At 37.8% G+C, this 24,210-nt stretch overlaps 2 protein-coding genes across 3 annotated transcripts; both read right to left on the bottom strand.

Moving 5' to 3' along the window:
- Positions 1–677: 677 nt before the first annotated feature.
- Positions 678–4,717, bottom strand: tigarb (TP53 induced glycolysis regulatory phosphatase b). Of its 2 annotated transcripts, XM_077234829.1 has the most exons (6): positions 4,608–4,717; positions 4,274–4,311; positions 3,547–3,668; positions 3,386–3,463; positions 2,993–3,103; positions 826–1,542 (listed from the first exon to the last, which is right to left on the bottom strand). In XM_077234829.1, exons 1-6 carry the CDS (start codon positions 4,637–4,639, stop codon positions 1,123–1,125), a joined length of 801 nt encoding a protein of 266 aa, XP_077090944.1. In that variant the 5' UTR covers positions 4,640–4,717; the 3' UTR covers positions 826–1,122. The 2 variants fall into 2 exon arrangements, with proteins under 2 accessions (XP_077090945.1, XP_077090944.1); XM_077234830.1 differs by lacking the exon at positions 4,274–4,311 and having other exon boundaries at positions 678–1,542; positions 4,608–4,688.
- A 2,845-nt stretch (positions 4,718–7,562) lies between these two features.
- ccnd2b (cyclin D2, b) lies at positions 7,563–18,311 on the bottom strand. The gene is made up of 5 exons (XM_077234828.1): positions 17,963–18,311; positions 16,738–16,951; positions 13,945–14,106; positions 12,927–13,075; positions 7,563–7,876 (listed from the first exon to the last, which is right to left on the bottom strand). Exons 1-5 carry the CDS (start codon positions 18,155–18,157, stop codon positions 7,703–7,705), a joined length of 894 nt encoding a protein of 297 aa, XP_077090943.1. The 5' UTR covers positions 18,158–18,311; the 3' UTR covers positions 7,563–7,702.
- Positions 18,312–24,210: the final 5,899 nt, after the last annotated feature.

Raw genomic sequence — 24,210 nt, 5'->3', positions numbered from 1 at the left:
GTCAATCAGAAAGTTGAAAGTAGCTCAACTTTATGGTAATGAGCTATGACGCGGTTCAGCGGCAAAAGCCAGCAACCTATCGGAATATAGACGTCCTCCGTGCTGGCCGATTCCGGAGAAGCACACGACGTAAACTATCGTTCCTACCAAAACATTAGTTCAGATAAAATGGAGGAGAAGCTAATAATCGCCGTTGCTGGGTTTTATTTATCATTTATGATATGACGTTGTTTGCTTATAGGGACCAGTTACAAAAGAACGAGGCATGGGATAAAATAGCTGGGATAGTTTACATTTTTTTTCTTAAAGTTGAACTTATTTTAACTTGAATGACGCGTTTTTTAAAACGCTGTGACATGCACGAGACGCGGCAAAAGATACAAAGCTCGATGACACAGTCTAGCGCGTGTTTACATAGTTAAATAGAAAAGCAGTGAAGTGGAATGCAAAAACACCAATCTCATGTGATATTTAATGTTGTGACACTTCTCTTCACCCTGCTACGTCAGAGCGACCAAAGCGTCAACAAGCTTCCCCGTACTTTTTGACAAGCGTCATTGACAGGGCGTCCAGAGCTTCTTTGCCGCTCAAGTCGGCGGCGGTGTGAACGTACGGTTACATCCTTCTTATTTTCAGGGCAAAACCGTTCCGTTACATAAAGTTGTTCACACATTGGCAATAAAAAAAGCAATTACATTACATTTTTACATATAGCCTCTTCAAAGGTAAAGCATCACAATATTTTACATTTTCTGTGCACATAAATGACAGAGTAAACGGTCAAGATTTAACCACAAATGTAAAGAAAAATCAAACCTTCTTAGCTTTACATTTCTCTGAATCTCTTTATTTCATAAACATGAATATATACGTTCAGTATGAGTGAATACTGCAGCATTTTAGAGGCCAAAACCTCAGTAGTGTGAGTTTTAAGTGCTTATATAACGGACACTTACAATTGTTTGCATTCAGTCAGCTGACAGGATGAATAAATCACTGCAGTTAAATAATTTACACAATATAATCAATCACACAGAGTTATATTTGCTTTTTGCTTCAGTCATTGAATTTGTAAGGAGCAATAAATAAAAACACTGGCCATGCCAGACAAACCAAACAGTCTCATAATACTGTTAAATCAGAGTTTTTGACATCATCCAGGTGGTCTTTTCTGTTGATAAAGACACACTGGATGCGGGCGGCCCGCGGGTCGCTCTCCTCTCTGCGGAGGGTGATGATGAACCTGCTGATGCCAGTGTTCGGGCACGGGGAGAACACTTGGTTCATCTTCAGGCCCGCTGGCAGACAGCACTGCAGGTCCTCTACTAGGTGACGCACAGACACACGAATAAACGCCCCGTGACTAACGATCAGAGCATGGACGGGTACGTTGTGGACTCCATCACTGGATAGTCCAGCAATGACAGGCTGTTCTGGTTCTGATGGTCCAGAGCTGGATGCAGAACACTGGTCAGATGAGCCGTGTTCCTCTAACATGCACTGATAGAAGGATTTGAGGAACTTCTTGAAGCGTGTCTTCACCTGGATTAACACAGAAACAGTTTATTCTGTCAGAGTATTTAATCTGATAAATCCAATAGTATCCAGCTGCAGACCCGCAGCACCACCAGTTTCAGAACCCCAGCGCCAGAACCGGAAGTAAGGGGCGGAGCTTACGTTCTAACACCAGCGCCAGGACCGGAAGTGAGGGGCGGAGCTTACGTTCTAAACCGAGTAACGCCACCTAACGTTTTGGAGCGTAATTTGCTTAGACACGAAACGTCATTATTACACACGAAATGTCATACTTTATACTTATTATAATGATACATTAAGGTATAGTACAATAAGCATTTAAAACATTGATTTTGTGTAATATAATTCTATATAGTTATCCGTTTTATTGTATTATGAGAGTTACTTCCTGATCGTGAAAATAATGCTTGAAACTTATGGTCATTTTATATAAAATATACTTTATTTCACAAGAACATGTGCAGCATGCATTTTTCTTTATGTAAAATAATGTCAAAAATCTAAAAAGAGAGAGAAAATCCGGCATTGTTTTAAAAGAAACCATAAAAATGTACCGTACTTCAAATAATAGCCGAGTCCCAAATAGACGATTGTCTCTTTACACGCCTGGTGTGGCTGCAGGTCTGGGTAAATATAAGTCCGGTCTCAAATAGAGGTCGGGTCTGTTTTTTAGTTTCAGGTTGTATTAAATCTTCTAAAACCCGTCAGATCGTCCGCTTTTTGGCGGAATAGAATGACTGCTGCGCATGACAGGGCGCTTAACGAGCAGAGAGAGAGAGAGTCCCGGCCGCGCGCGCGCACTCTCACGGCTTCAAACAACACGAGCACTGTCTTTCTCTTTATTTGTCACATACCAGTTATAGTTCATACAACGAGCAGTGACTCACTGTGTAATAAAAACATACCCTAAATATTATTTAAAAGGTGCAACAATTTTTAATATTTTTAAATACTTGCAAAAATAACCATGCTTGTGTCATTGTAAATAATTCCGCCCCTCCCTCACTTCCGGTTCTGGCACTGGGGTTCTGGCTCTGGGGTTCTGAAACTGGTGGTGCTGCGGGTCTGCAGCTGGATATATCTCGATAAATCACAGATACTACACTCTTGGAAAAAAATACAGTGAAAATGACTAAATTTTATAGTTATGTTTTCTACAGTTTAAAAGTTTGGAATAATCCGGCTTTGATCACAGGAATTAATTACATTGTAAAATATATTACAATAGAACACTTTTTTTAGATTGTAATAATATTTCACAATATTACTGTATGTTTGCTCAATAAAAACGTTATTTTTCCAAACTTTTAGACTTGTACACTTCACGAAGTATTGTCACAACAGCCAGTTGCTCCAAATTCAGTGTATAAGCTACTTCGGATTTCCCTCTGGATTTAAGTCATCATATTTGGCAACATTCAAGACTGGTTTTCCTAGAGAAAGGCTCAATTTCTACCTGTTCAAGCGTCTCTCCGCCGGGAGGTGTGTAATCTCGGCAGGCCTGACCCGCTGCGTTCGCCATGTTCTTCAGATGTTCCTTTGGTCTTCCCTCTGCCACCCCGAAACCCTGACCAATACATCACACATGTGCATTTGAACTAACACTACAGCAATTGTTATGGGATACCAAATTGAAGAGATATTTTGTTTTATTATATTATTACTTAGCTTTTTCATTATTATTTCTGATGTTAATCTTATCATTAACATTATATCAAATATTTATATATTTAATGCACAGTATAAGCAGCTGACCAAGTTTACATTTCCCTGCAAGTTGTTTACTGTACATAACGGTACATGATGTGACAAATAAAAATCTCGAATCTTGGCTGAGATAGACACTCACCCTCTCTCTGAGTAAAGGATCCAATATTATCTCAGTTGCAGAAGAATGAAGGTTGTTTCCTAAAATGATTTCAGCTGTCTTGAGAAGGAGAAGTAGTTATATTTCACATGATGGATAATTCACTCAGAAAATCTAACAGTTGCAGTCTCACACACCCACACCTGGACGGCTCTTTGCAGGTTACTGACAAAGACATTGGTGAAATGCAGATCTTTGAGGTACCGGCCAGCTTCCGCCGCCTGCTTATGTCCCGTCTCTGACAGCATTGTGTCAATGCCCTGACCTACACATTTGAGGGGAAAAAAAGCATTCATCCACAAACCAAAAAGATCAACAGCACATCTTGAGCAGGGGTTATCGCAAGGAGTAGGCTACTTGGGAGTCCATGAAAATGTTTAGAGAAAAACAGGGTAAACATGTAAAATAATAACAATAAGTAAATAAATAAAATTATTGTATATTTCAGATTACAATATTAAAATAAAAATTGAAAAAATAATGCATCTAACTCTATAGTGCTATACACTTGGAATATACAGCACGTGTTGCATAATATTTCATTCTGTAATACTTTTATTAAAAGCTGGATGATGGTCGATAGAGAATGTAATTCTTTCTTTTATTTGAACCACAAAAGGATATTAAAAATATATATCCCGCTCGCGCTATTAGAAGACCTGACTTAATTTAAGGCGGAATTATCCCTTTAAAAGAAGCGAAATATTTTCCAAATAATATTTATAATATTATTTATTCGCAATATTTATTGGGTCAAGAAACTAAACAGATGGGAGTCCCTCATACGACGATTATCATATTTTGGGTGTTCGTGGGATTTAACCAATTAAAACCACTAAGGTATTCATTAACATACGTGTATTTACTTACCTTGAAGCAATTTATCTCTGTTGTATTGTGTTTCCCCACTAGGAAACAAGAGCACATAATAATAAATAGAGACAACCACTTCAGAAGGGACAGCTCACATGCCATGTCATATAGAGGTCATTGTTATCAACTAAGTTACAGACAAAACATGTCCGATCACAACGTTGACAATTATGCAATATAAAGCATTCGTGGACACATGTAGTGATACAGATGTAGATAACTTAATGTGCATGTGCTCTCTGTCCCCACCGTATCACCTAAAGAAATTTATAAACATTCGTATCCATGTACAACAAAAGCAAACATACAGAATACACAAGCGCTCACTTACTGTCGAACGATCGTTAATGCAAATGTGAGCATAATACAGATTTGCAAGAGAAGATGAAATGTATGACAGGTGTTCTTCCTGGTTCATGAGTCAAAGTGTTGCAGATAAATGACGTCACTTAAATGAATGAAAGTCTGTCCCCCTCCTGTGGTGATTTGTGGAAGGTGCACGTCTGCATCTTATGGTTTTTCTTTTTTTCCTACGAGTTGCAAATGTTGCTTTGGAACATCTGTTCCTGCTTTTGTACACCTGTAATCAGTTTGTAAATTGTTTTGTATACTCCTGGCCTGACAAAATAATAATAATAATAATATTAATAATATTAATAATGTGTGAAACATTTTTTTAACCGCATTCAAATTCAAATCGAATGTAGGCTATTCCTGTCATTAAAAAAAATGTTTTTTATGATAACCGTTTGCAAGAATCACGAACCACGAGGTTTTTTTTGTGACAGATGGCGGCGGAAAAGAATATAACTAAATAAATAATTAATAATTAACATTTATAAATCACCACAGAAGGGCGCCATTCGGTTCCTTCTCGTCTACAGTGGTATTCGCAATTACAAAAACGAAACAAAAAACTGCTCAGTTGTATTCAAATTGATATTTATTGAATTGAATGTGTGATAGGCCAAAATGAGGTAAATATTCAAACTTACAGTCAAAGGGTGAAAATATTTATGGTATTGAAATGCCACTTCTTTGTATACTTTTGGGATGTGGAGGTGGAAATTTTAACAGGTGGCTGCTTCAAAATAATTCAAACTAAATAAAATAAAAATATCTTGTATCTAAACATTGTGTTGCCCCGGTCTTACATCTACCACCTGGTAATTACATTTATAGATGTTTGATGAAAGACAAGTTAATGAAAGAAGTTGAAGGCTTAACCTGTAGGGTAACAAAGTCGTTAAAGAGGTTCAACTACCCTTTTTAATCCTACTCCTCCATATACTCTTGACTGAAGAACTGTGAGGTAATGCAACTGTGGGCTAGAACATTATTTGAAAAAAATTAAGGCGTTTTATAACACATATTAATATAATAGCTAGGGGAAAAGTCAGACAACAGTAGACAGCATTGAACAAATGAGGCAAGACAGTTCATGCATATATGAAAGTAACACTTGCATGCATGTTTGCTTGTTAAAGGTCTGTCTGCAGTAAAATAAATGACAGTGTAAATGCAAACAGAAAACAGACATGCAGCCACCATGAAAACACGTTCAATGATTCTGTGATATAGCAGCAACATGAAAACTGAAGGTATGCAATAGCTCTTTTTTCATTTTTCTTTTTCTTTTAGCAGCACTGGAACACAAGTTTAAACATTTACACAGAAATAAAGGAACTGGGGAAAAACACAAAATGAACATAAGGATATTATAGCACACTCACTGAAAACCAAATGTGTAAAAATTATTAAAATCCATGAACATTGTTTCAAAAACACTCATAATCAAACTTTGAGCATAAACGTAAAGTTCATTTTGCATAGATGTGTTGGAATGGAGGATTGGTCATAACACGTTATATTTTAAGTAAACACCTCAGACCTCTGAGTTACTTTTAGGTCCACTAATATAAAGAGAACTGACTTAAGAAATCAATTTTCAAAAGTGCAAGAACAAACTAATGAAGAAAGAGAAAGGAAAATTGGCATAATGTTTCAAAATATCTTCTTCCTATATATGAGAAAGTTCAAGTAGATGACAAAATAAAATAAAATAGACAAATAAAATAAAGTGATTTAATGAAATTGAAATGTCCTATCTATGCTGACATGAATTTAACACAACTTAAAAACAACAACAACAACAACAACTAATCTTGGCATGTCAAACCTCACCATTTCTATGGCAGTTGCTGACTGTTCGATCAGTTTATGGTCTGAATTTGTTGGTCTAAAATTGAAACTATAACCCGCAAGCACACCTAATATGGGAAACCAGCCCCAAAACAAAAATAACTTAAAAAAGAAAACCAATGCCAAAAAAATGAAGACCCTTGCCCTCCTCTTGTATAGCACGGATAACCAGCGAGAGGTGATATCTCAAAGTGCAATTGTATCGTGTATTTGCTAGGAAGGATTTTAAGACTCCCAAATTATTAAACCACCATAAATCCCTTCAGCATAGCGAGTGTCTCTGACTCACATGTGATGGTGTTTTTATATGTCAAATGAGCAAACAGCACATTTTATTCATCCGACGATTAGATCGTTCCAGAAACCACTAACGTCTAAAACCTTTCATATTTCAATCACGTGCAAAATCTTTCAATCTGTGTTCAATTCACCTCATTTCTTCCTTGCCTACCTTTACTTCACGTTCACTACATACTTAGGTCTATCTGAAACCGTCCTGTGTGCTCATGAAGCTGTGATGGTCACCATGTATGGATAGAAACCATTTAACATATTCATATATGCTTATTGCATGCAATTACATTCATCTGTAAATAATCCCTATGCTAATGGAGTTACTCATACCCAAGAAGTAACTCATCAGATCATTGTATTAATATGTTGATGATAAGCAAACCGATCCCACTGAAAGGATTGATGGATGTCTGTTAGAATAGCTTTTCGTGGGATCACATCTGGATGCACCCTAAATTACCTAGAATATAAAAAACGGCCTCTGGGAATTACTAAAGCAATACATTCTATACGATATAAAGCATAACATTCTTAATAATAATAATAATAATGTATTCTTGTCCTTATTATTATAATTTTAAATAAAATATTAATAGTATTAATAGATAAAGTTGCATATGATAGCCAAAACAGATGTATGCTCTTTGTTAAGCAATATACCACATACTGCATTATTTAATCATGGTTTGAGGCCGATTCAATTTAAATTCAAGTATGTAAAATGCCACAGCCTGTAGATATGAGACGGCAGCAGCAGCTGTTTCGCTCCTCCATAAAACGTCAAGCTTGTGTTTGTATATTATGCGCATATGACCATGACGTCACAGTCACCTTATGTGGCTTTGAAATAAAACTTAAATACAGTAATACAATAATAACTGAATCAATTGAAGGCTGAGTAGGTGTGGTGGATAGGAACAGGAACTGACATCATAAATTGACATCACGGACATCTGTAGGGGTGCAGGACAGGTTTTGAGATTGCATCCCTTTGTTGTTGGCTCTGCCGTCCTGTTGTTGTTGTTGATGTTGTTGTTGTTGACTTTCTTTCAGGCTGTTGGTCAGTAACTGCTCAATCTGCTCTTGACATGATTTCAGACAGTCCTAGAAGAAATAGAAGGAAAGAAGTAGAAACCAACGTAAGCACTATACTCACTAGTTTCATCCTCAAACGCACTGCATACTGACAAATACGCTGTTGTGCCGTACGGGCCCCCTATGGGGATATGGTAATGGTTTATCTGGGGAAAAGCAATACTTTTCGCAAGAGAATGCGTTCTCGTGGGAAAGCAATACTTTTGAGAGAGAACGTAAAGTTTCTTGGGGGAAAGCAATTCTTTTGAGAGAGAACGTAAAGTTTCTTGGGGGAAAGCAATACTTTTGAGAGAGAACGTAAAGTTTCTTGGGGGAAAGCAATACTTTTGCGAGAGAACAAAGTTTCTCAAGGGAAAGCATCTCTGTTGTTAACTACACTGAAAAAAATGGTGTAGGATTTACTTTGAAACAATTTTCACTCAGAAATTTATAGTAAATTGCCTGATATACAAAAGGGACTTCTCTGGAAAGCATTTATTTAACATTAAATTGGTCTTTCAAGAGAATGACTGTACGCTTTTAAATGTGTACAAGTCAATTATTCTTGAGAGACAAATTGTGGACATAACCTAAATGTGCGTGTGCAGGACATCCATGCATGACTGTATGGAAATTGAGAAATGTCATTTTATGAATGAATGTTAGTGTGTGTTCAATGCAACGATGGCGGTGTGTTTTCAGAGCTGCATACTTTTGGCGAGACACAGGCCTCTCAACCACATCTGTGGATTAAAGCACACTGCTACACACACACACACTTACACAAATGTACACATCTTGCCTTTAGGCTGTTTTGAAAGTCTCACAGTAAAACTTTTTTGAATTAGACCCAGAGAGTGAACGCCCCATTTAAACTCCTCACATACACTCATATGTTTGAACACATTCTTTGTCTTTTCTCAATGTAATGTGTTAAGTTTTTTTCTCCATCTGAAGTTCTGGAAAAAACACCACATGCCTCCATTAGCAACCATTCCTTCCTGTGCCTGTAGTTGTCAGGACAACAGGGCCTGTTGTTGCTGTCTCATTCGGTTTAGAGCGAGAGCAGCCTGTCAGGTTTCAATTATCCCGAGAAAGACCAGAGTTTGATATGGGATCATTTCATTAGACCTCCCACTTTACTGCAGAAAGAGGCAGGCACAAGAAATCAAAGTCTTATTGTTTGATAGTACATGGTCCTTTGTAGCCTATCAACATAAAGCCTAAACCAAGTTTGTAACTTAATTTTGACCAAGAACTGCCAACTTAAGGTGCGGTCACATTAGCAAAATTTGGGCATTCAATTTCACTACACTATTGTCTCTTGATGTAGTGATGTAGGCATCACAATTCACACAGAAGTGGATCTCAACCTTTTTACTCCCACTGTACAAAATATTCGAAGGCCCCCCACATATAGGATAGATATTTTCTGTTGTAATTATGACTGTCACACGCACTCAGTTTTGTTTGTTCTAAGTTTCTGTTTTCATGGACTTTCAGTTTGTTTTCATCAGTCACATGCGTTTCTTTGTCTTAGTTTCCCGCCAGTCATCAGTTGTCATGGACACTTAATTGTAAACTGTAATTTGCCTTGATCTTTTGACATATAAGAGGTCTTTGTACAGTTAAAACAAGTTTCAAAGCTTAAAACGTCCTCCTCATTATAAACAAAGCATTTATTTAATCAAGCTCCAAAAATGACTCGTTTTGATATTGCGGGATCTGCGACATCACATGGGTAAATGCATTTGCCTCCAGAGGCACCGTAGGTCCTGGCCACTGGCGTTCAGTCGCTTAACGGCTGACACTTAGAAACCATTGCAAACCACGTGAGCAAATAGAAACCATTACAATCACTGTTGCTGTCTACACTGGATACAGTATACAGTTACTGACACACTCCTTGCACTTGAGTCTTCATAAAGGAATGTTTGCTTTGATGCATCCAATTGCTCATTTCTATAGACTTCAGAAGGATACCAGCATCAGGAACAAGTGGATGGTTTATTTTGAATGGCATAATGGATTGCGTGTGAGGATTATAGGTTTGTTCAGAGAATTTGTGTCAGAAAAAAAAACTTTAACATTATAAGTGAACCACAAGGAACATTAAAATAATTTTTTTTAAATCCATATCATGACCCCTTTAAATAATGTTCAGAAACAGAAAGTAGTGCAGCTGCTTTTTTTACAGGGATAGCATACACACAGCGTTATACATTTTAACTAGTTGATGGAAAAGTATTCTTAAAAGGCATTCTAAAAATCTAAATAATTGGAAATCTAATATGTAAAAATATGTTTTAAAGGGGTGGTAAAACACGATTTCACTTTTCTAACTTTAGCTAGTGTGTAATGTTGCTGTTTGAGCATAAACAACATCTGCAAAGTTACAACGCTCAAAGTTCAAAGCAAAGCAAGATATTTGCTTTTAAAGAAATCATTTTCTAAGGATCAATGGTTAAAATGTATTTTTAACTTGGTCCCTCATAATTATTACCCAAATCTCGCTCTCTGTGCTGCACATTTTACGGAGGAAAGCTTCCACAATCTTCAATGCAGGATTCGCGCGGCTTGTCCTGAAAGATGGAGCAGTTCCAACTTTAAGAACAGAAGCTGTTGTTTACGGGCCACAACCTGTAAGTATGATTTATTTTTCGTTTTCCTGTAATAGTTCGTATTGTTAATTGTACGTTGTAGCAAGGAAGTAAACAAATGACAACGCTGTTTGGCTCTGCAAACCAGCTTGTTAAATGCTCATTCATACTTAACGTTATCCGACAAACACCTAACGTTACAAACTGATTTTTTTAATCTCAACACCGAACTTGCAATTAGTTAAATAATTAGTTAAATAATAAAAATAAAAAAATTAGTAAATTATTCTTTGATTAGAGCTTTTATGCATTGTTTATCGCATATTTAACTACAGGCATGCTAAACATGGTTCTGTGTTTGATTTGGCTTCTGCAGTAAAGCCAATGTTTAGTGTTCGTTTTGGGTTAAAGGTACAATATGCAAGGATTTTTCGCCACCAGGGGTCACTAACCTCTTACAATAACAAAGGCGTATATTGATGACGTATATTCTGCATTAAGCGTAATTATGGATCTTGTCGTCAAGCTGATGGATCTTTTATGGATGAGTGAATACATTAATGTTTTTAACATGACTGTGGTGTGAAGCAGGGCGCGATTGCTAGACGTATACCAGCGCCACACACAATGCGAGTCCCGCGGATATAAAGGAATAAGGACATTTCATTCTACCGAACTACACGCAAGTGCTGAATTAATACTCACACAGTCAGTTTATTAGACGAATTAAACTTGAGGTAACGTAGCGCTGTTTTACTTGCTCTAACAGTTACACTACCACACTAAACGGCATTTGAGTGTGTTAAATGTTGTTAGTTAGGTTGTCTGTTGGCTGCATGAGACTAACTAATCTAGATCAACATTAGAATAACATACAGATCATATTCTAAAATTTTATCATGTTGAACTATATAACATTGATTAGTTTTATGTACATTTGCTCACCTGTCTAATAAAGTACATGCAACACTCGCGTCTCTGTCAAGTTGAAGTTAGTCGCGGACGTGGAGCTCTCGGCATCTCGAAAGATGTTGATCTTCGTTTTAGTCCTTTTTTTGTCTCAAAGTCTGCTTGCCATGGTCCAAAATGTTTGAACAAAACAACAACAGCGTGAACGTCCTGCTAGGCATAATGGGCATAACCCAGTTGTCCACGTCTGTCGCCATGGTTACTATGGCAGTGTGAGATCAAACCTGGTGGAAACCGAGGGTAACGCGGATATGACGTCATTGACTCGCGACTCCTCACCCCTGCTCACACGTCCCGTTTCCTTGGTTGAAATCGCAATTTTCTCACGATTTACAAATAGTTGGAAATATTTGGGATATTGTAAGTAATCAACTAAACAAAATATAACATTGGCCTAGTGGTTTTTGGATATTTTACTGCAAAATTCTTACATATTGTACCTTTAAGTTAATAGTTCTGGAGACAGATATTTGGCTACAATCGGTCTAAAAATACAAAAGTAACGGTGCCAAACAGCCAGTAACAATCACTATAGATCCGCAGATGTTTTCCACTTCAGCTGGCATTTTTGCACAGTTACTATATGTAGGCTAAGCCTAACACCTAATAAAATAAAATAAAAAGTTTTTATAAAAACTGTTCTTGAATACAATTTTGTGAATAGATAAACACTTGTTACTGTTATAAATTATTACAATTAATAACAGCGCATCTAAAAAGTAATGAGACAACAACAACAACAAAAAACAAACCTTTCTGAAACGTCGTTTAACAGCCGTTCTTGAACAGGTTCTGCTCGATCATCTTCACTAACATTCTCTGGGTCCGATTCGGGCTCAAGCTGGTATGGTTTTATTGACACCATTGTTTAGAATACACCAAAGCACAAACTACCGGTAAAGGTAAGGGGCGTGACGTTTTCGGAAAACGTGCACTAGTCGGTTAGCGAATCACAAGACACTGGGCCAGCTAAGCAGTCTGAGCCCATTGCATAGTTTTGAGGGACTGGCTACATAGAACTAGGAAACCATCAGACCGTTTTACAAGGAGCGACAGAGCAGTGTAAAATAAAGGTAAAATATATGAAAAATAATGCAATTTTTTAAAAAACTAAGCATGAACACATGTTACAGTGCATCCCACAAACACAATCAAGCCTTCGAAAAAATGTGTTTTAACACCCCTTTAATATATAATAAATTTCAATGATGCTAAAATAACATTGCTTGAAATTAAGCTTTTAAAAAAAGAGATAAGCTCCGAGATGTGTCCAACCCCAACTGTTTTTTTCAAAAGGAAATGAGTCAAAACAGAAACGGAAAAAAATGGGATCTATAGGAAGTTGTTCTGTAGTTCTGACACAGAATGAATGGATTACTTTACAACTAAGCAAATAAACTTTAGCTTAATCTGGGTTCAACTATATCTCAAAAGGTAATTTGCTATGTAGCATGGTAATTACTGAGATTTTGTTTAAATTTTTTTTAGTATGAAGATGTTGGGACACTTACCACCTCAGTGTGGGTGATTTTAGCAAGTAGCTCCGTCAGATTGTCCCCCCACAGATTTTGGTTGCTCTGGTTGGGCTGGAGGCCACATGCTGCTGCCCCCACACATCCTGTGGCGATCATGGAGGGAGGGTACATGGTGAAGCTGTGATCTGAGGAAAAAACAAACACACACACACATCCCGAAACATTATTGACCTGGTCTGTAAGCTCCCTAGAACATTACTCACCTGAGAGAAACCTCAAAATAAATTCCAAGGAAACAGTTCTGATTACGCATTCTGTGGTGTCTGAATGAGGAGCTCTTACGGCATCTTTTACATCTGTTTTGAATTCCACACAAACCTTAACCTGACATTCACATGCTCTCCGGTTTCAGACCTGTTTTAACATCACTACCTCGCTTAAATCCTCCTGCAGCTGCGAATGGAAAATGAGGAGAGCCTTCCTTCTCCTCCCACCCCTTCTTCCTCCCTCCCTTCATCTCTCAGAGGGCTTTGAGGTTCCAGGAACTACTCCCCCTCTTCCTCTTTCTTGACATCCTGAGAACGGGCCCTGGTTTTGCAGTTGGAGAGGAAAGCCTCCTCTATTCTGTGCTGGAAGTCGTTTGTTTCATCTGCTTTGGAGTTATCATGCTGCTTTTTTCAGATGCAGAGGATGCAACAGTCATCCCTGAATAAACACTACACTCGAGTGACTGCCGCAGTTTAGCAGCTGTGCAGTAAACCAACATTCCTAACTTGAGAAAATTGTTCAACGCAATGACAAAATAACATTTGCAATAGCTCAAAAAAGCTCTTCTCATGTTTGCTTGGCTCATGTTCAGGCCTCAGGCCCTTGAACAGATGCAGGGCCGCAGAAACACACCCAGTTAAATATACAACACTTTTATAGATGGAAATAACAAGGCCGAAAGCATCATAACACATTCACATCTTGGATTTCTAACACAGAAATGGCTGTTATGTAGTTTCAAACCATCAGTTTTTGATGAATGCTGTCAATGTCACTCAGCTCCTACCTGTTGCACAGAGGGCGATGAAGGTTTGCGCATGTTTGCGGATCAGCGTCTGTCTGTCTTCAGGGAAGGGCAGTTTGTGCAGGATGTGTTCGATAAAATCAAGAGGGGTGATGGCAGCCAGGTTCCATTTTAATTTACTTAGAACCACCAACTCCCACTCCAACAGAGAGGCAGAGAGAGGCAAAAACAGAACAAAAGATAATGAATATGATTGGCAGGATAACATACAGATATTACATTACCCACTATACATGGATACATGATTCAGAAAGTTTTGGTTATTATCTATGAGCAGGCCCAGATGGCTTGAGGATGGTCTTTTTCTAAATTTCGGCACAATCTGATTCTACAGCACAATGAGACTGCTTGCTCACTATTTACATAGTTTAGTTCAGTGCTCTGCTCAGTGTAAGCTGGTCATGCAGCACGCTATCAGAGTTCCTCTGAAACCCTCCACCTCTTCCAGCTACACCTGCCTAGATCTGCTATATATATATATATATATATATATATATATATATATATATATATGTGTGTGTGTGTGTGTGTGTGTGTGTGTGTGTGTGTCATGCAACATTTTGCAGCCAGAGATTCCATGTGGACCTAGTAATGTCTACACTGAATACAATTATGGTGTACTTTCAAAGTAAATTTCACAAATAATTACAAAGAAACGACAAAGTAATTGAATTAAACATGAATGCAGTAAAAAGACTGAAATGGTATTTTCTTGGAAAACGTTTTCCAATAACCTGTTTTACTTACAACTTTGAAAAATCACCTTTTTACAATATATATGAACTTTACTGTCAATAAGTTTGAAAATGTTTACACAAATTATATGATATAAATACCATGGTTTCACTAGTTCGCCTGCCCATTCAACCTTAAAGGTTAATAGTAAACTAACTTGACTTGCTGTCCTTGGAGGAGGCTCGAACCCGAGGCTCGGCTTAAGCTCCGAATTAAAAAACCCTATGATGGAATTGCGCATAAGAGGATAGAGATAATTTACTGGAGGAGAAGGGGAGGAGGAGGGCTGCCGGAAGAATTTGTCAATGAGATGACGTGGTGTCTGCTACTTATATAGTACGCTCATAATGATGATTGACAGGACTGAATGTTTAGGCTCCTCCTGAACCTAAGTTTTGAACTTAATTTATGATGTCAGTACCATATTTATTTAGTATTCATAGTTTATTATTTCAGTACCATAGTATAAATATTTGAAGCCATCACTTCTCCATTGTTTGTCAATAAAAGTGTATCTGACTGAATCAAACTCCTGACTGCAGTCTGTTTTATTGCCCCTTAATGTTTCAACTGGGCAACTGCAATCTTGTGTGGTAATTACATGCTATACTTACTCTATCTAGATAGAAAGATTTTAAAATGCAAAAACATGTATTGCATTAACACACAAGGTTGTGCAAACCATAAACGGTACTGACACTCGCATTTAAAAAGTCTAGGTGGTGTCATTGTGTCACTCAACACATTCTCCAACTTGTGATTCTTCAAAACAGGAACACTGAGTCACGTTGCTTTTTAAATATGGATCTTTCTTGCCGAAGGGACATCATATTTGTAAAATGAATCAAGTCATCATGTAAAGCTCCGCCCCTTGTCTTTGATCTCCACCACCAACGAAGGAGCATTCCATGCACACGCTCAACTTCCTTCCTCGCACGTGCCCACTGGCTTTGTTTCGCCCTGCTGAAGCTGCTTTCTGAGAAACTCTCAAGAGCAAAGACACAAGGGGAAAAACAGCCCAAAGTGAGAAGCTCTCCACCCTTATTTTGTGTGTGTTGATGAGTGAAGAGAGAGTGTGAAAGATTTGAAGGTATGAAAACTCCACCAAGTGGGGACAGTCCCTGAAAGCGACACCAAATCACCAAGGTCAAAACTCCTACAGACACCCCCAGCTTCTTCTGGATGCTTCAGTCTGCTAATAAGAATCTGTGTTGGTACTAAAATTACCACGGCAATTTATGGCAAACCTTTTTGTTAGAACAGTTGCCTTAATTTACCTTCCTTCCTGTGCTCTCTCTCTCTCTCTTCCTCGGTCGATAAACAAACATAACATCCAAAAGCGATCATCAAGAGACAATTTCAATTCAGACTTTACCAGGGTTTTACCAGCTCATATGAGATTAGAAAAGACTGTCTGATGGAAGGAGAGCGTCTTTGCCAATCTACACTCTAAAAAATAAAGGTTCCAAAAGGGGGGTTTCACATTGATGCCATAGAAGAACCATTTTGGGTTCCGTAAATAACCTCTCAGCTCTTAAAATAACCATTTTTTTCTTAGTGTGAAGAGCATTTTAATAAACTAAAGAACCTTTTTCCACTAGAAAGAACCTTTTGTGCAATGGGAAGTTTTCATGGATGTTAAGGGTTCTTCATGGAACCGTAGATGCCAATAAAGAACATTGTTTTAAGAGTGTATGCATGTGAACCATTCAAAACCATTCTCACGCTCATCAGAGATCCCTCACTCCAGACACAGAGGCCAAAATCACAAGAGCATTTCATCTTGGCTCAAACCAGAAGACTGTTCAATGTCAAAACAACCATTATGTGGCAAAGGAAGCTCTAAATTCACTTAACCCAACAATCCCATAGCTAAATTTTACAGTAGGCTAATAAAAATATGATGAATCAGAAACTCACAAACTAGGGCTATTTAATATAAAATCTATGATGCATTTAATCTGGGGTTTGAATAATATAGAATTACACAACAGATGGAACACTTCTTGCTGTCATCAAGGGCATCAGTAGCTCTTACCAGCAGTTGTTGAGATGTAATAGAGTTGTCCGTGTACATGCAGAGCTTCCTGGCCGACAGCGGCTGGCATGCTTTTAATTTTGAAGCCAGGAAGAGACACACAGCCCCTAAAAGCTGCAAGAAACATTTTCTTGTAGGAACTGCAGCTAAAAACCTGTCCAGGTAGTTCATTGCCAAGGGAAAGATATCCTCTTCACATTTCTCCTCTTCACAAACCTTCAGGGAAACGGACAGAATTAATTCACAATTAAGACTGTCTGTCAAATGCTTATTGTGCATTGAACAACTTCTTTATTTTAAATATTGTTATACTCTTCATCCAGGCCTTTATGTTATTTTCATAGGCTATTCCATTTTTTAGCTTTAGCCTACTATAACATTATTACGTTTCTATAATGTATAGCTATAGGCATGAATTCTAATTTATGTAATATTAGGTTCGTAGCCTACAATATGTTTCTACTGTAACTCTTTTCATAAGAAAGAGGAACTTTCCAGTGGTAACGATCTTCATTCATTTCAAGCCGGGTGTGCTTTGAAACCCAATGACGCCCACACATGACTGCTTTGGTGATTCGTCACGGTAAAAAAAGTGATCCAACACTCAGTTTCTAATGTCAATGACAGCATATAATATCACACATATTTGTTGCTCTAATTAAACTATATCCGATTAATGCGATGCATTGATTAACTTTAAAACATTTAAATCGACGATTTTCAACATGGTTGCACTTTCGCACAAGCAGCTCACAGGCTATTTAAAAAAATTCGTAAAAATTACACAAATGCAAAAAAACATTGAACATGCACATGTAAATAAAGCTCAGACCCTTATCTGTCCAATAAAGCATGCCTTGAAAAAATACACAAAAGCGTTTAATATTAAAATTACATGTAGGCTATCACGAAGTGTGGAGGTAAGTTAAGAGTTGCATTTCCTGCTGATTTCTCGATCAAACTTTCCTTGACAATATTTGCACATCGATGAATAGATCACACATAGGCTGCCTATATGCTATGTATACAGGTATGGGCTAATGTTTTTATTTTATTTTAGTTTGACTAGCCTACTTGAGAAATGGTTCTTGACTTTGACTGTCTGCCAAAGTCCAGCTAGCTACTTCAAATTCTTGCCAAAATAATCTACATTACATAATACTTTTTGTATAGTCTTTACACACTCCAACCAAAACACTTTCCATAAATAAACCTTTAACTACAAACCTCCAGCATCCACGTCGCGACCATCCGCCTCATAAAAGGCTGAATGTCTTTCTGGACACGTTTAAAATAGGGTCCCTGCGGAACATATCTGTCCTCCAATGTTAGAAGACTTTGCAATACTCTTTCATCGCAGAAGATGTTGGGATCTCTCTGAGCTCGCATGATTGTGTCCTTTTCCAAGCAAAAAAGTTCCATGTTTGGGCTTTTCTCGGTATTATAACGTTATCTAATATAACCACCTCACAGTGCCAGCTGCATGTGGCTATGTCTATGCAAAAAGGACGATGGTGTTCTTTAGGCATCAATAATTCGTCTGCACTGTTAAAACTTTCACTTTTTACATCGCAGAGGCTGCAATCCCAGGCACGAGTCTTTCTTCCTGAACTACAGACTAGCCTACAGATGAAGCAGATCAACTCCAATGACTGAATGACCACCCAACCAAAAGGCAATGTCGGTCCCTCCTCCTCAATTCACGTTGAAAAAAATGCGGCTCATATTCTCTCCTTCCTGCCCAGCCATGGCACATGCATGGCATTCTAGCCAATCTTTTATTAAACCACAACTAAACCACCCGTGCAAAAAATACATTCAGTGTATTAAAACAGGTCCCGGAAAAGTTTTTTTTTTTTTACATGCATGACATAGCCTGCATGACACATGTGATTTTTTTCCTAAAGAATATTTCCCCTCACGTGTTGATGCACATGTCCAACTCATTTTACTCACTCACTGCTACCATTTACTGGTGAATTTAATACCCCATTTGTATATTTACTGTAAGTGTTACCATTTAATGCTAAATTTAAATGCATTGTTTGCATATTATGCGCACTTGAAGCTTGTAATAATAGGTTCAAATGGTTTTAATGCCTCTCTATAAGAGTTCTGATTCATACACAGTGGAAATCCCCATAAAAATATAGGGCCTATTGACAATTTATCACTAAATTACTTACAATAATGTGCAAGAATGATTAAAAATGCTGGGCTGTTTCAACGCATGTTTGGGTCAAATACAAACCCAGGCCTTAGTAGCCTATATATTTTTTAATTGTTTGGGTTTGTCTATATTTGACCTAAATATGGGTTGAAAAACAACCCAGTATTTTTTAGAGTGAAGAGCAAAGCTATAGAAACACAAAAATGACACAAAGACAGAGCTGTCAAAAGGGGAAGTGACAGGTTGTTGGGTTACATAGCAGTGTAATACCAATAGCCAATAAGAAAAGAAAAAAAAGAGCTTGAATGGACAAATTTTACGTTGTGCTATAAAAACATGCTGAAATGTCTGGTCACCCATGATAATAAAATACTTGCACCTGTATCTCTGTCTTTCTTCGTACAGCAGATGTTGGTGGGTGAGAAATAACTGACAAATTGACCATGTGTTACAGCTCTGAGAGATGAAACCACAGTTAAATGATTAGCTGCCAAACCAGAAACCAACACATGTATTCATTAATTATTTGATCATAACAGTCTGTGACAGGTGATGTGTCATACCGGTACTTCCAGCTGTAATACCACCAGTGCAGCACACGAGGGAGCCGTCACCTGAGTATTGACTTCCGGGTCACAAACACCTGAACTTCATCATGTTCATTAGTCTCGCTATAATTAGCCCAACTCGCACACACTTGACTTGCGAAGTCTTGTTCTTCCTCTTGGATAAAACTCTGGGCATTTTACTTTGTATTGGATTTCACTGTGTATTGGACTTCTGTCTATTGGCTCTCTTGTGGTTTTCCCGTTTGCTTTATGTTTTGGATTTGTTTGCCTCGTCTGGACTGCCTGCCCTATTTACTGACCCTGCCTGTATTCCTATACTGTTTTCTGCCTGCTGTTTCATTAAACACTCACTAGCGTAGCCAGGAAGGCGTCTCTGGGTGTGCATAAGAAAAACTGGGTGTGCCACATTTATTGTCAGATTAATGTGCAAAAAAAAACCTGACCCAGAGTGTCACTAATTTTACAGAATAGACTGGGCTGATGTGTAAAACTATACAGGCTCGCCACATAACCATAAAACTAGGCCTATATAAAATATAACTCAGGGCTCAACATTAAAGCTTTTCATGTGATTGTCCTTCGGACAAGTAAATCGGTCATTCACTTGTCCAAGTAAAAAAATTGCTTGTCTAGGAATATTTTTCTGTGTCTGTTGTAGGCCTAAAAATTATTTATTCTGAAGCAATATTCTCATTGGTGTTCAGTCAGCTTTTACATATTTAAATCTGCATATTTTTGATATTTTAACCTTTATAAAGAGCATTTTTCCCTAATCATTTTAAATATATGCTTCATCTTTCATTTTAAATTCTTAAATTTAATCAATAAATTCAATTGAAAAAATAAGACACTATCTGGCTGTTGCCAATCATTCAAATGAGTAAATTTACACTGAAAAATTACAACTGCATTAAATAATGTTATGAGATTGTTTTAAATATTTTTTGAATATAATATGACATATTGGAAATAATGTTAGCCTATTTTTAAACCAAACTAAACCACCAGTAGGGGCGGCTGGTGACCGTCTTAATGAGTGAGTTATTGGGTGCTTCTCATTTCTTATTTATGCATCCTCGTTTCCTTTCCTCGCTTCCTTTCCTAGCGCCTCAGCTCCTCCCCCTGTAGGTTGTAAGGGAAGGAGGCAAGGAAAGAAAATGAGGATGGAGGAATCGAATGAAAGCTGTTTTATACATTGGAATACTTGATCATTCGAGCGTCACTTCACAGCGTCATCAGCAGCGCTCAAAGCATCTGCCCTTATGTTGTTGGAGTTTGTTTATTTAAGAAATTCATAATGAATAATAATAAAGCAAGATACCCTGGTGAAATATGTGAGATGTGTGGTTTATATAAACTGCATAGGTAAACTATAATTTAAAAAGATTGTGACCGATGTGAAGGGGGAGGAAAATGTATACGTGCGTCACGTTTAGTCAATGGAACAGTTCCGCATAGGATACACCTGTGTATCCTCGCTCATGACTCCTCTGAAAGCCTCCTCACTCCTCATTCCTCGACTCCTCGCGGTGCAATTAGAGAATTGAGATGTCCTTCAAGATGGCTGTGCTTGATTGGTTTCCGGGTCATAGGATGGAGGACAGAGGAGCGAGGAGACGAGGAGGGATATTGAGAAGCACCCATTGAGTCATTTATTCAAATGATTCGTTCAAACGGCTGAATCGTTCAGGAATGAGGCAGTTGTTTAATGGGTCATTGAATCTTTGACTCAACCGATTCGTTCACAGCGGTGAATGTTATGTGTACTCTGCTGTGATCTTTGTTTGGAACTATTTCCCTGCTCAAATAGAACAAAAGCAGTGAATATTGTGTCTAAAATGTAAGTGACTTGATATTAATTACTTGTTTATTGAACTGTCATATGAAATCAGTGTCACATTTTCAATTGTGATGGTATTCACCACTCGTGGTCGTGTGATATTGCTTAACTCTACCATATCATATGTTATAAATCGTCCACACGAAGCCAGAGCTGTCCCTATCCGATCTTTTTTTCCCTCGTTCTAAAAAAAATTCCGTAAACACGGCGCCGTCTCAAGAAATATCTGCGTACACACGAAACCACTGAAACCGACTCAAACCGATGTAGTATACATGCCAGACCAGTATGAGGCGCTGTATTTCTGACTGACACAGACAGTTCCGCATCACAATCCGTACACGAAAACTCGCTTCCGGGCACGTAAAAACGTCAGAGCAACCCTTAACGGATTAGACCAATGAACTTTTGATATGTCATTTACTGGGGGAGGGTCTTATCTTCGTTTCTTAGCTTTGATTGGTTCATTTTTGGCCTATGAAATGCTCATAAATGGCTATTTGCTGAGGCGGCGCTGGGTGGGGAACTATGTTACGCGTCACAAGATTCCGTACAGTCATTGTTGGGAGCGTAACATGAAACCGTACAACAATTTGTGGGTGGTTTACATTATAACTATGTATATAAACTTAATAAAATGTGTATAACACTGTTCACTCATGTATTCATTAGCTAGATATTTGAGATCACTGGGTTGAAAAAACAAGATGTTTACATTTGTCCTGGGGGACTTACATTAATTACTGCTATGGGCGGTAAAAAAGCGTTTAGCAAAAGCTGTTTCTAGCGCCCGTCAAAGTGCAGTTTCTTCTGCTTAAGCTGCTAGCTTTAACTTTGTTTATGGACACCCTACCTCATCGTGCAGGGTGTCTTATAGTAGTTAGATTTCATTATGACACAATTTACTTCAGATTTGACTCTTTGGTTGACTTTAACGTCCTTATATCGCTGATCTGCAAAATATTGTTCATTACGAAAAATGGCGCGTTCAGTCACCTCAGGTCGTTTCCAAGACCTCGTGAACATAGTTTTTAAACCGCTGTTTAAAATGGGGTTTTATTAACCTTATAACACACATTTTAGGTTAAAAATGTTCAACACCAATAACCATTACGTTTAACTTCAATACTATAGACCACATGACCAAAACTTCATTCATTTCATTCGCTGACTCTCTTCCCTCCTTCACCGGAGTCTACGCGAGATCCCCGCCCACCGCCATTTTTAAACGTCACTCGGGTGTCCTTGTACTTACCGCTGAAATGTCGTCTTCAAAGGGCGTGGACTTCGACAATGAGTGAAGAAGATCAAATATGAAAAAACACAGTTTCCAAAGGTATATATAACTTTATTTGACCTGGAAGCGATTCATTGTACATTTGATTCAAAAGGTCACTGTACGGATTCATGTTACGGAAGCGCCGCTGTACGGATTGTGATGCGGAACTGCTACACTAAAAACAGAGAAGAAGACTTGCGCATAAACCTTTCGCGCTGTATATATTATGTAATAATAGGTCCTGTACACACGGAGACACGTTTAGCTGTATACGTACACATTTTTTTATCGGATAGGCGTTTCGTCCAGACGGATCTGGCGTTTTGGGAGACTGAAACCGCTATTTTTTGAAACCGGTGCCAGGGTGGATAAATCCGAAAACGACACCCTTGCGTCTTCGTGTATACGGCCAATCCCTATATTTTGTGAAACCTTGATGTCATCACCGCACGTGTCGACTAGTCAGACGCGCCAAATCAGTGGGCAACAACAATTGCGACTACTTGCTTGAGTTCATGCTTCAGAAGCTACTGAGCCTCTTATTTCTTTATTTATTATTTAGGCCTACTTTAATGAATTTTTATTTATTTATTTTACTTCTTTATTTATTTATATTTCTTTCTTATGATATGATGCTTGTATTTTGTCTGATTAAGACATTTCGTATTTTGTAGGTATGGGCATTTCAAGCAAAAATAATATTCACGATCGCCGGGAATTATTTGATTATTTTTCAAAAAACGCACCTCTGCCCCTCATGCTCACCGGTAACATGGCGTTCGCTCTGACATTAAATTTCTCTGTACTGTAGGCCTACATGTTGTAGCCATTAAAGAAAAGTTAGTTTCATATTTATACTTAAATATTATGTTATTTTTTTCCATTTCATATATGTTGATTATATGAAAAGTGAACAGCTGAGTAACCTAATCATAAGATGCGCAATATCGAGACGCATCATTTTAATCACTTCATTAAGTTTTGTTTTGTATAAAGCCTTTCTTTAAAGTTAATTTCGTTTTGTATAAATTGTATCTTAATTTTAATCAATTTTTCATCAACCAATTTCCTGGATTTAATAAATAAGAAGCAAATATAGCAGACAATAGCCTATAATCAGGACATGGAGGCGCTGACGCGATATAACTTGCATCGCACGTGAACTGGAGCTTGCCTCATAAATTAACAAAAACTCAGAAATATATCTAAGCTTGAAATGTCTACTTTTTGAAACAAAACAATTAAAAACAAAAAGAAACAGAAAACTCTAATAATCCGTATGAAGTGCGCATTTCTCTCTATAGGTACCTTCACAATACTGCGAAGGTGGCGAGTAAGCATCGTCACAGAAAACACTAGTTTATTAATAAACAATTAAAATGTCTCCTTGCTATATTTGACACATTCATAATGATTAGGCTATTTGCCGGTTCTTTGTGGCAAGCTTTAATTAGCTAACTAATCGAATATCGTGACTCATCCCTTTTTTGTACCAGGCAATTTATGGTTTTTCATATTGTTCAATAAAGTTCTTGGTAAAGAAGAAAAGAAGCTACTGTGCGAAAAATGCATTTTTTAACCGCTGTATGTTCATTAACAGTTTCTTTGTGTGAACTG

Source organism: Siphateles boraxobius, unplaced genomic scaffold (genome assembly GCF_051911475.1).
Source record: "Siphateles boraxobius isolate OS27281-9 unplaced genomic scaffold, OSU_SipBor_1 19, whole genome shotgun sequence".
Taxonomy (NCBI): Eukaryota; Metazoa; Chordata; class Actinopteri; order Cypriniformes; family Leuciscidae; genus Siphateles; species Siphateles boraxobius.
The sequence above is the reverse complement of the archived record's forward strand: the minus strand, read 5'-3'. Positions and strand labels throughout refer to the sequence as shown.

Bases quoted from the DNA above. Each gene is read 5' to 3' on its own strand.
- tigarb (XM_077234829.1), bottom strand. From the start codon at position 4,639: ATGCTCACATTTGCATTAACGATCGTTCGACA. The intron at 3,669-4,273 runs GTAAGTAAATAC...TCAAATGTGTAG, and splicing joins CAGAGATAAATTGCTTCAAG to GTCAGGGCATTGACACAATG. The intron at 3,464-3,546 runs GTGTGGGTGTGT...CTCCTTCTCAAG, and splicing joins ACCTGCAAAGAGCCGTCCAG to ACAGCTGAAATCATTTTAGG.
- ccnd2b (XM_077234828.1), bottom strand. From the start codon at position 18,157: ATGGAACTTTTTTGCTTGGAAAAGGACACAATCATGCGAGCTCAGAGA. The intron at 16,952-17,962 runs GTTTGTAGTTAA...GTTTCCCTGAAG, and splicing joins TCGCGACGTGGATGCTGGAG to GTTTGTGAAGAGGAGAAATG. The intron at 14,107-16,737 runs TGGTAAGAGCTA...CTGCCTCTCTGT, and splicing joins TATTACATCTCAACAACTGC to TGGAGTGGGAGTTGGTGGTT.